The sequence below is a fragment of the Berghia stephanieae genome, chromosome 13, assembly GCF_034508935.2.
Source record: "Berghia stephanieae isolate SIO BIC M18660-M18661 chromosome 13, UCSD_Bste_1.3, whole genome shotgun sequence".
NCBI lineage: Eukaryota > Metazoa > Mollusca > Gastropoda > Nudibranchia > Aeolidiidae > Berghia > Berghia stephanieae.
In genome coordinates this window covers 26631909-26644487 of record NC_088372.1, presented here as the reverse complement: position 1 = coordinate 26644487, position 12579 = coordinate 26631909, and the positions used below count along the sequence as shown (strand labels likewise).

At 39.0% G+C, this 12579-nt stretch overlaps 1 protein-coding gene across 1 annotated transcript in view; it reads left to right on the top strand.

Annotated features, from left to right (window-relative positions):
* Positions 1–12579, top strand: part of LOC144959266 (uncharacterized) — a 28345-nt gene that overhangs the window by 13918 nt on the left and 1848 nt on the right. Inside the window, exons 8-14 of the mRNA XM_078891810.1 lie at positions 30–94; positions 3298–3483; positions 3903–4079; positions 5316–5573; positions 7551–7727; positions 10641–10810; positions 12292–12514. Coding sequence (XP_078747936.1) covers positions 30–94; positions 3298–3483; positions 3903–4079; positions 5316–5573; positions 7551–7727; positions 10641–10810; positions 12292–12514 — 1256 coding nt within the window. The remainder of the gene's footprint in view (positions 1–29; positions 95–3297; positions 3484–3902; positions 4080–5315; positions 5574–7550; positions 7728–10640; positions 10811–12291; positions 12515–12579) is intronic.

The following is a 12579-nucleotide window of genomic DNA, read 5'->3' as shown; positions in this document are numbered from 1 at the left end:
TTTAATTTTTGTTTGGTCTTAATTGCAAGAGTTCATTGAGACGAGTTACAAGATAACAGACGGGGAGCTTGACTCTATGTGTGATTGGATTCAAGTAAGTGCATCGATGGTATAATAGGACATGTGGCTGTATTGGTTGATAATAATAATGTACTTTATTCATCCAAAAGGAATTTTTTTATACAGACGTATAAAATGCCGACAATGATACATACATAAACAGAATATACGTAAATATAATGTGGTAAAGTGAAATTTGGTAATAGGTATATATAGTATGATAATATTGTAGGCTGTAAGAATAATTACATAGTGTAAAATTAAGGGACATACAGATTATAAAAGTGTAAAGATATAAATATCTAGAAAAGGTATATTGATGTCAAAATATAAGAAAAAATAAGGATCAGTTAAAAGCTAGGAATAAGTTACAGTGTAATACTATTGTAAATTGACTGAGAAAAATTACATAGTATAAATTACATGGCACGTAATGTAGAATAAAAAGGTCAATTGACAAGTTGTAGTAAGCGATTTTATAAATTGATGTTTAAAAAATTGTGGGTATGGAGTAATTTTAAAGAACAAGTTTCAAAGTTAAAACAGACGTAGACCAAAATTTATAAATTATTTTCCTTATTAAAAATTCTGCAACTGTAAAGTAAAAAGGATCGGAGCCTGGAGCCACATCCTATTTTTTAAATGGATTACAGCATTTAAAAAAATAATTAAACTGAGAAATGGTATATACCGTCTCTTAATTATTTGAGTAAGTCTTTTCTTTAATTTTTGTTCTTTCTTTTGTATTTACAAACATAGCATGTTTTAAGTCATTTTTTTTCCTGGTTCTGGCACCACCTTATACTGTAAGCATGTCACGCCACTGATAAGAGGACCTGTGGCTGTAGTCTCATAAAGGTGCTATGCTGGATGGGCTGATTAACTCTCTCCTTACCGATCATTTTCAGTGTTTTCCCAAGATGGCAGGCTTGGCTTACCCAACAGAAAAAAAAGGATTTTTAAAACTAAAACAAGCTATCTACAAAACAATTTAATGTTCTTATTACTTTAAAAAAGATCATTCTTCAAAGATTGTGATGTACAAAATAAATCTGAATAAGACAAAATGTATATTGTGTCTTAACAAATGTGACGATTTTGATGCAGGTGGTAAGGAGGGGGTTAAGATTCAGGAACAGATTGCAATTATATAGAGCTAATCATTTTCTAATGAGTTAATCCTTTCCATTCCTTGTATGAACATGGGACTTCAACAGTACATCACCACCGTATTCTGCTCTGTCTTCTTCTTCTTCTTCTTCTTCTTCTTCTTCTTCTTCTTCTTCTTCTTCTTCTTCTTCTTCTTCAGAACTTTTGGTAAGTAAGGCATGTTCTTTTTTTATACCACTTTGATCATTCCCTTGCTCCACTAACCCCTTTAACAATCTCCTCCTCCTCCTTCTCCTCCTTCTCCTTTCTCTCCTCCAAAACCTCCTCCTCTTCCTCTTCTTCCTCTTCTTCTTCTTCTTCTTCTTCTTCTTCTTCTTCTTCTACTTCATCTCTCCCCAGGCCATTCCAGCCAACTTCACCTCTTCCTCACAAGACCTTCTCCATGTTTTCTGTGGCCTCCCAAACTTCCTTTTCCCCTGAGGGTCCTAGTCCACAGCTTCTTCTCTTATTGTCTGTTGTTGGTTTTCTGATATCGTGACCGATCCATCTCCATTTTCTTGTTCGTATTTGTTTGCTTATATGATTCAATAAGTCTGATGTCACGTCCGCCCAGGAACCAGCAGCTTGGCTCTAAACAAAGAAAACCAGTACGTTTTATTCTACATGCTGGCTAGAACATTTTTACATGTCATGTTAACAGAATGTATAAAAGTCAAAACATGATCAGATTTATTATGTTTTTCTCCTCTGGACACACTTTTATACTCATCGAAGAAGTATTTGATAAGGGCGTTGATGGAGATAATGGCGTCCGCCATTGTTTCTATAATTTAGAATAACAAGTTATTGGGCGTCATTACGAGGGAAGTGACGTCACGACTGTTGAACCCAAATCCCTCTGGTCCAGCTTTTAACCACACGTCTTTATTATTGATTTTCTCAGGCCATCTGATACCGAGTATGTTTCAAAGACATCTGCTTGTGCAGGTTTGGAGGTTTATCTTACAAAGAGTATTGGTCACTCTCCGTGTTTCTGAGCAATTATACCAAAATAGGATAAAAATGTTGCTGCTTTCATTTCAAAGAAATAAAGACAAATTATAGGAAATATAGAAGCTTCAATTTAATCAACACAGGCAGATAACATGGACGTAACAACACCATTCTCACGTCTCTCATTCGTCTTTAGTGTTTAACTCATCGGGTTTGCTTGTTTTGTTTTTTTGTTGTTTTTTTTGGCGGGGGGGGGGGGTTGTTTGTTTGTTTGTTTGTTTGTTTGTTTGTTTGGTTTTTTTTTGGGGGGATGGGGTTGTAACGTCAACATTATCTGTCTTTGTTAATTAAGCAGTTGACGAAAATGAAATGGTCAGAATACTCGCCCTTTATATATGTTAAATGACCATTTTTTTTTTAAAAAGGTGTGTGTATATATATATAATATATATATATATATATATATATATATATATTATAAGTGTGTGTGCGTGCGCTTGTGTGTTTGCGTTTAGCGTGGGAAAAAAACATTTCATACTTTTTTCCGGTCTTTTGGGCGTTTGGGCGGGGTGTTCAGACCTCCAGTGGTGGGCGGGGATGTCATTGTTGCTACTTCTCCTATCACCTCATATATCCTTTTTCAGGTTGCTTTCTGTTTTTGTAGTGAAATGAGATTACTCAGTTTTGTCATGGCCCTGACAGGAGTCCTTGGCTGAGTCAAATGTATTGTATTAGTTTCGAGAGATGCAATTATTTTCCTTGAAAGTTATCTGCACTATCATAGGTTTTGCATGGTTTATATTATGTAATTATATATATATATATATAATATATATATATATATATATAAATATATATATATATATTCCTCTTAGTGGAGTCCTTACCTTGAGTTGTGATGAGTACACTGATTGTGTGCCCACGGAATATACCACTATTCCCAATTCATATCAATAAATAAATGACCAAAAAAATGTGGTTTTCTTTGTATCATGAACATGGGACTTAGTACGTTTTGAAAGGCATCTACATATTGTAGTTTTTGTTAGATTTTCAACCTCTAAGAGACACGTTGTTACAATTATTTTGAATCCTTTACTCCATGATTACAATTTTTTTTTAATTTCGCTGCAGATACCGATTGATACAAATGTTGTGAGAAATTTGCAGTTCAAATTTTATCCCCAATCACAAGGAATGAAATTTTCCATCGCGCGGTTGCTAGTAAAAAATAACCGACAATTCACCCATTTTTATGAGGAAGCCAAGAACACCATCACAACGGAGAAGAGCGCTTTTGTGCTGGAAAAAGTCTCGAAGGTAAACATAAAATCTGTCATACTCTGGGAAAATGCAGAATTAAAACTTTGTCCAGAAAACTTCTAATATCGATCAATTTTTAAATGACTCTCATCGTGCCAAAAACTCTCGAACCCGAAAAGTACCGAGTGCGATTACTCGCCCTAGCTCAGTTTAGTTTTCGGCGATGCACTGCGGCTGACGCTTGGGTTATTCCAGTCTTCCTTTGGAATAGATCCTAAAGACTAATTTCCCCATATGGAATGAATAAAGAGAATTTATTTATTTGTTATAAAGACGAATGATATGCCTTAACAAAGCAAGTCTCTCATCTATCTCATTCGCTTAAATAAAAACCTTTTTCTTTTAGATATAAGTAAATGCCTTTTCCGTCGTTAGTTCTTTCATATTGTCTTACCAACGTTTTCTACTCAATTCAGGCCTTCCACTACGACAACCCTAAGAGTGCATTTGTCTTTAGGGTCAATGTGGAATCCCTGGACACTACTGCTATGAAAATGCCGGGAGAGCAGGTGACACACATTGGACTTGCTTTGAGTGAGGTTCGATGTTCGTATCTTGATGAAATGACACACACGTGGCAACTGGATGTTTGTGTAAGTAAACACGCAATAATGTGTGACGTCAGGCAGGGCAATACGGAAAGGCGGGGGTGGGGGGGGGTGTGGCACGGCAAAAGACAAGATGGCAATGGTTAGGGCATGTCTGTCGCAGACCTGACAAAACACCGTCAAGGAAGGTTCTGCGATGGGCACCCCAAAGAAACAGGAAGCGAGTCCGCCCGCAACGCGACCTGGAGACGAACCTAAAGCAGAGAGGTGACCCCACGAATAGCAGCAGACAAAACTAGGCGGAAATCTCTTGCGTCGCCTCAAGTGCCAGAAGGCCCGAACGGGTTTTTAGTGTGTGCGTGAATGGTACGGCAGCAGCTTCGTATGGTTCTTATGGTTCTCACACTATTATGTTATGACGATTGACCCAATCATCGAAGTCCGGTCCGCATTCGTGCACCGTCGCGAACCCGTCCGGTAGCATCGTCACAACACACCATTCAACTAGATGCTCGGCGGTTTCGGATTCTTTCCCACATCGGGTAAATGTAGGACAGGTGGAAAGCCCCCACTGATGATGCGCACTTGCCATGAGGCAACTCCTCGTCCGAAGTCGATTCGCAGCCACCCAGTGTCTCCTCTTACTGGTATCGAAGCCTGGCAACCTCTCACCATCGTGAATATGCATCTCTGTCCGTAGTCAGGGAAGCTGCGTACAAGGAATGCTGGGACTTATTTCGGCTCGAAACGGGGGCGCCGTCCATAATGCGCTTCAGAGGGGTATCCGCGGTATTGTCATTGCTAAGCATACAAAAGGTAGCGAGTTAGACACTCCGCGTTATGCATGGCCTAGAGCAAGTCAACTGTACCTAGCTCACTTTGCTGTGCTGCACTTCGGCGGAATATAATCTTACAGACAAATTTCCCTCTGGCTCTGAATAAAAGAATCTTCTTTTATTATTTAGATGTTGTTAATGTTTTTTTGTGTTATTGACAAGTGCGAACATTGTAGTTTGTTTTTGTTTTTTTGTTTGTTTTGGTTTGGTTTGTTTTGTTTGTTTTTTTTTTGTTTTTTTGTTGTTTTTTTTGTTGTTTTTTTTTTGTTGTTTTTTTTTCTTTATTTTTAAAATGAAAATGTAAAGTTCATATTCGTGATAATTTCAATTGAATAAATCGCGCAATTCTTGTTTTTTTTTTTTGTTTTTGTTTTGTTGTTGTTGTTTTTTTATTATTATTATTATTATTATTATTATTATTATTATTATTTCCATATACTTACAGGACATATCCGAGAAAGACGAGGATGGAACAATAACATGCCGATGCTCTAGATCAGCAGGCGTCTTTTCGGCGGACATTGTAAACGTCAATATGCAGATCGACTCGTCCGATGTCGGGGCTAAAATAAAGGCCATGAACGTCTATGACAAGAAGCTAGAAATGACCAACTTCATAGTCCTCATACTTGCAGCATTATGGATATTATACCTCTCTCTGTTTATCGTTGCCAAAAGGAGAGACAAGTTGCAACAGAACATGGTGAGAAATCTTGAGCTCTTGAGCTTTTATATGTGACGCCTGTTAGGCGATATTACACATTTTTTTTTTCGACAGGGACAACGCTGTTAACGGGCAGATACTCATTTTACACGTGAGAGAATGTGAGTAAAGACCCTTTTCCAAGGACTCAACTATGCGCCGAGCGAGGCTCAAACCCAGGACCTTCCGATCCGAAAGCGGGTGTCATACCAGAAGACCACATAGGCGCACTCAATTACTCAATAAAATACGACTTTGTCATATATTGAGAATAGCGACGTTAAGGTAAATGACCCTAATCTCGTCATCACATCTCTCATCCTTCTTAAGTGTTTCATTCAACGTATTCTCTTGATCAAGGAGAAATCTGAACGGTCTACATGATCTATTCTGTTTTTTTAGAATTGAAGCTTCCATTGAAATTCTTATTGTAATTTACACCTTCTCTTCATCACATCTAATGTGGTCGAAGCCGACAACAGCCAATTCAAACAAGTGTATTTCAAACAGTCAAAAGCAAAACATGTCCGGTATATTATTGGCCATAATTCATTATCAACTCGTTTAATCTCAACTGTCATCACGCAAAATAACAAACTTCTCAATCTAGGAGGGGTTCCTGACCTCCCATAGTGGGCAGGGAGGTACATACTGCGTCTTCTATCCTCTTATATCTGTTTTCCAACATGCTTTCTGTCTTTGTCTTGGAATGAGTTTACTTGGTTTTGTCCTGACCATGGCTGGGAGGGAAACAGTCAAATGCATAGTTTATTGTTTTGGGAGATGATATTTTTTCCTTGTAAATCATCTCTCTGTTGTGTATTATTATATTTATTTTCAATGTATAATGTAAGCATCTGAGTGTATTCCACTTTGTTGGATTTTGTACTTGTATCGGGATGAGACTTATAGGTGATCTCAAACTAAGTACATTGGTGGTGTGCTCTTGGAATCTACATCTGATCCCTATTTGTTCCCAGTTCCCCTTTGTCTTACTTTCTCTTGAGTGCTTTAATTGTAATTCTATAACTTTTTACTTTCCCATTTTCTTCCTTTTTACTGGCGCTGATATAACCTAAATGTGATGCAAGCGCCGTAAAACCCTTAAAAACAAAACAAAAAACAACAAACTTCTCAACAGGAGAGCGTCAAAGTATAAAAGGGAAATAACACACTAAATAATTCAAATACATCACGAATAACTCGATTGCATCCCTTCAATCGCATCAAACAAAATAAATAAAAGAATTAGTCCTTCAGAGCAGCCATTCATTCGGCCCATGAAGCCGGAGTTTATCCCGGTTTATATAGCGTGAAACGGACAATAGCAATTGCTAACTATCCTTTTGATAGGTCACTTGTCTATCGCAAAGTACTTTGCGCCAAATCAAACAAGTCGCCGGCAGCCCTTGTACGCAGATTTCCTGACCACGGGCAGAAATGCATATATGAGATGGAAGTCGGTTTGGACAAATTCAATCCCCCGAGTAGGGCGGAAACATACACTACTCAAAATTAGGTGAGAAGTTGACAGGCTTCTTCACCAGTAAGAGTAGACACTGGGCGGTAGCGATTCGGCTCCGGTCGAGATCCTGCCTTACGGCAAAATCGCTTCATCAGTGGGTCCAACATGAACCCGATGTGGGAAAGAACCCGAAACCGCAGAACATCTAGTTGAACTGTTTGTTGTGACGAGGCTACCTGGCAGGTTTGCGACGGTGCATGAATGCGGTGAAGAATTTGCTGATTGGATTGAGCGTCATAACACAGTAGTGTGAGCACCATTAGAAGCTGCCAAATCTTACAGACTCAGCACCCATTCACTGCTAGGCAGACAGGGGGGTCAGAAAAAAGTCTGGACCGCACCCGGGATCGATCTCGGTCTCTTTACGTGTGAAGCGAATGCTCTGTAAACTAAGCATCCGAAACCCGATCAAAATAAAACAAATCAGTAATTATCTTTTACATCTCTTTCAGAATCGCACCCACTTGGCCACGAGCCACTTCAATCCAGAGGATCCGTATAAATATTTGATTTGTATCAAGACATCAGCATTGCCAAACGCCGGGACTGTGGCCACCGCTTGGATCGTCATTATAGGCAACCGTAGAACCACTGCTGAAATTTTGTTGGGAGATAAATTTGTATTTCTAGTATGTGAACAAAGAGATAAACTCTGGGTGAGATTACTGACCTCCCATAGTGAGTGGGCAGGGAGGTACCTACTGTGTCTTCTATCCCCATATATCTGTTTTCCAACTTGCTTTCTGCTTTTGTCTTGGAATGAAATTAATTTGTTTTGTCATGGTCGTGGTCAGATACCCTGGTTAGGAGGGAAACAGTCAAATGTATAGTTAAAGTTTTGGGAGATGATATTTTTTTGTCTTGTAAATCATTTCTCTGTTATGCACTGTTTTTTCCATTTTACATATGTATGATTTGTAAACAATTGAGTGTGTTCCTCTTGGCGGGGACCTGTGCTTGTAGCTGGATGAAACATTTCGTGATCTCAAACCAGGTACTTTGATAGTGTGCTCTTGGAATCTACATCAGCTTCATATTTTAATCAATTCCTCGTTTGTCTCCCTTGTCTTGGTTGCTGTAATTGTAATTCAAGAACTTTTCACTATTCCGTTTTCTTCCTTTTTACTGGCGCTGATATAACCTAAATGGGTTGCAAGCGTCTTAAAACCCGATTAAACAAAAACAAACAAAAGAGACAAACTGGGAATGGTCTTTTGATCTCTTATGCTGGGCAGGATGTCACTTGTTGTGTTTCCTGTCATCCTATAATATCTGTTTTCTAAGTTGCTTTCTGTCTTTCTTGGAATGGGATAACTTGGTTTTGTCCTGGCTCTTGCCGGAGTCCTTGGCTAAGGGGGAAACAGTCAAATGTATAGTGATAGTTCTGGGAGAGGGTATTTCTTTTCCTTGTAGATCATCTCTCTAATTATGTATTTATTGATTTTAATATTATCTTGTTCATTTGAGTGTTTTTTTTCCACTTAGTAGGATTCTGTGTTGGTGCATGGATGAGACGTTTAGAGGCTCTCAAACTAAGTACACTGATAGCGTGATCTTGAAATATATATTTAATTTGTTCTCTTTTTGAAGAATTGCTCTTTCTCCTTCTTGTTCTTTGGTGCTTTTACTCGTAGTTCTAGTATTTTTCTGCTCTCTCACTTTCTTCCTTTTTTATGGCACTGATATGACCTGAACGTGTCGCAAAGCGCCGTAAAACATTTAAAAACAAGAACAACAAAGATATAGGAAAAAAATGTTTACCTTATTTATGTCCCACCTAGTCGGTCTGGTATGGAAGAGAGGGAGACATTCGTGTATAGTATAGATTTGGGAGATTTCTTTGTTAAAAGTCATCTCTCTTTTATGTACTGCAATATTCCTTTGTTTTTGGTGAACATGTTTTGTAAGCGTTTGACTAATTCTTTCAGTGGGATCTGGATGCGACTTTTAGGTGATCTCAAAGAAGTTTAAATAATAATTGAGCTTTTATATAGCGCAATATCCAATAAACATGCTCAAAGCGCATTAAAAGGGGTCCCTGGCCAACAGCATTATTTAACATGTAGGACGGCACATGGCGCCTGTTAGGCGATATTACAATTTTTTTTCGGACAGATACAACGCTGTTAATGGCCAGGTACTCGTTTTACACATGAGTACGGTGAAAGAATGTGAGTAAAGAGCCTTCTTCAAGGACTCAATTATCCGCCGAGCGAAGCTCGAACCCAGGACCTTTCGATCCGAAAGCGAATGTCATACCACTAGACCACATAGCCCACATAGCCGCACAAGTTTACACTGATCTTGCGCTGTAGGAATATCTACAGCTGTTCTCTTTTTGAACTATTCCTCTTTGTCATACATATTCTCGTTTGCTTTTCATAAATCTAAGACTTCTTGGACCATCCCATTCTGGGTCATTTTACTGGCGCTGAAATGTCCTAAATGTGTCGCAAGCGCCCGGAAAAATTCTTTATAATAAAAACAGAAAATTAAAAAAAACTAAGGACAGGTGAACGATAAAGATCTGAACAAGTGTGTATGAAAGGTACCAGACAAAGCAAGAAAGAAAAATACGTGGGGACCCTCACCTCCCATAGTGGGCAGGGAGGCATTTACTGTGTCTTTTATCCCCCTGTATCTGTTTTCCAACATGCTTTCTGTCTTTGTCTTGGAATGAGATTACTTGGTTTTATCCTGGCCCTGGCCAGATACCCTGGCTGAGAGGGAAACAGTCAATTGTATAGTTAATTTTGGGAAATGATATTTTATTCCTTTTAAATCACTGCTTTGTTATGGACTATATTATGTTTTGTGTACGTATTACATATGATTTGTAAACATTTGAGTGTGTCCCTCTTAGTGGGGACCTGTGCTTGTGTCTGGCTGAGACTTTTACTTTTAGGTGATCTCAAACGAAGTACTTCGATAGTGTGCTCTTGGAATCTACATCTGTTTCCTATTTGAACCAATTCCCTTTTGTTTGACCTTTTCTTGGGTGCTTTAATTGTAATTATATAACTGTTTACTTTCCCATGTTCTTCTTTTTCACTGGCGCTGAAATGACCTTAATGTGTTGCAAGCGCCGTAAAACCATTAATAACAAAATACAAGACAAAAATCCATCCCATGTAGTATTCTATTAGACTGATATTTTTGGGTAATTTTTTTTTCTTGTGTTTTTCTTTTTTGATTTGTTTGGCATCTCTCGTACACACTTTTTCAGATCTTTAAAAAACAAAAACAGCGTATCTATCACCATCTACCCAACCCCCCCCCCCCCCCCCCCCCCCGCGCAAAAAAAACCCCGCATCCATTTCTTCAATCAACTCTTCCGTATAGATAGAATGCGCTTGGCCAAGGAGTTCACAACATTGCCATCCGGAAGTATAACGGACCAACACACAAACTCTGTGTAACCATGAACTTTTATAGTCTGGTTAATACAGTTTAGTGAGAACAACTCACAAACGCGGATGGCAAAAACAATAACAAAGGCCTGAATGACGTCATCTTCGAACTATCTATACTTATTTCAACAGAATGGGTCTGAATGTTGGTTCTTGTTGAGCACGGCTTTCAGTTTAGGGGACGTCAAGGCCGTGTCTATCAAGATACAGCCCCCGGCCGACGATGACAATTGGTATGTTTTAGGTAAAGTTTTTGCTGTCTTCTCATCGCCTATTTGTGTTTCCGAGATTTCTTCGAGATTGTGATTTCTGACTTGATGCGATCTGTGAAGTCCGGTGTGGCTATAATGTGGTCTCGTGGTTTGACACTCGCTTTCGGATCGGAAGGTCCTGGCTTCGAGCCTCACTTGGTGTATAGTGCAGTCCCTAGAAAAGACTCTTTACTTACATTCTCTCACCTTATACATGTGTAAAACGAGTACCCGACCAGTAACAGCGTTGTCTCCGTACGAAAAAAATATAATATCGCCTAACAGGCGTCATGTCATGTCTGACAAGTTAAGTGTTGCTGTTGGCCAGGGACACCTTGTAAGGCGCTTTGAGCACGTTTAGTGGATATTGCCCAATGTAAAAGCTCATTTTAATTTTTTTTAAAAATATTACCAGGTGTAAAACGAGTGTCTGGCCGTTAACAGCGTTATTTTGGTTGATAAAATAAGTTGTAGTATTTCCTGACAGGCTTCTTGCTTCCTCTTTCTACTTGTAAAGTTTTGCTGTTGGCCAAGGACCCCTTGTAAATCATTTTGGGCTATACAAATGCGTAATATATTTTTTGTTCTACTACTATATTATATTATGTGACCTAGAGCGTAAATCTGATGATATCGCAATGAATCCGGTAAAAATCGCCGAGTCACGCTGCGCCCTCCTAATGGACGTGTGTTACGTACACGGTGTATCACTGCATCAAAACGTAGCTTTCAATAGATTGAATGCGCTTGGCCAAGGAGTTCACAACATTGCCATCCGGAAGTATAACGGACCAACACACAAACTCGGTGTAACCATGAACTTTTATAGTCTGGTTAATACAGTTTAGTGAGAACAACTCACAAACGCGGATGGCAAAAACAATAACAAAGGCCTGAGTGATGTCATCTTCGAACTATCTATAGATGAATGCTGTTTGACTGGGTGGGGTTCCTGGCCTCCCATAGTGGGCAGAAAGGTACTTCCTGTGCCTTCTATCCCCCTATATCTGTTTTCCAACTTCCTTTCTGTCTTTGTCTTGGAATGAGATTACTTGGTTTTGTCCAGGCCCTGGTCGGACACTCTAGCTGGGAGGGAGAGAGTCAAATGTATAGTTAAGTTTTGGGAGATGACATTTTGTTCCTTGTAAATCATCTATCTGTTATGTCCTGTATTATGTTTTGTTTACGTTTTATATAATGTGATTTGTAAACATGTGAGTGTATTCCTCTTAGTGGGGAACTGTCCTTATGTCTGGGTGAGACATTTAGGTGATCTCAAACTAAGTACTTTGCTAGAGTGCTCTTGGAATCTACATCTGTTTCCTATTTGAACCAATACCCCTTTGTCTTACCTTTTCTTGGGTGCTTTAATTGAAATTCTAGAACTTTTACTATCCAATTTTCTTCCTTTTTACTGACGCCGGTGTGACCTTAATGTGTTGCAAGCGCCGTAAAACCCTTAAAACCAAGCCAATGATGTTTGATGCACTTCTATCATTACAAAAAAAAATCTATTCTCCTTACATTGCCAGGCGTATGAACGTGATAGAAATTTATGATGTTCAAAAGGACCGCATCGTTAGAATTCCAATCAGGAGCTGGATGTCGGAACGGAGACCTCGATTACTTGCCGAGGCTACTGACTCTGACCGAGGGTCGTACAAGTCAAGAGTGGTCTCTCATTATGGAGAGCTGTGTTCCAAATATCACGTCCTTTTATGTTTCTTGCTGAACACGCCGGGTGCCCGCTCACTGGTGAGTTAGGTTATCTGTGGTGTTGTTGTTGTTGTTGTTGTTGTTGTTGTTTTTGTTGTTTTTGT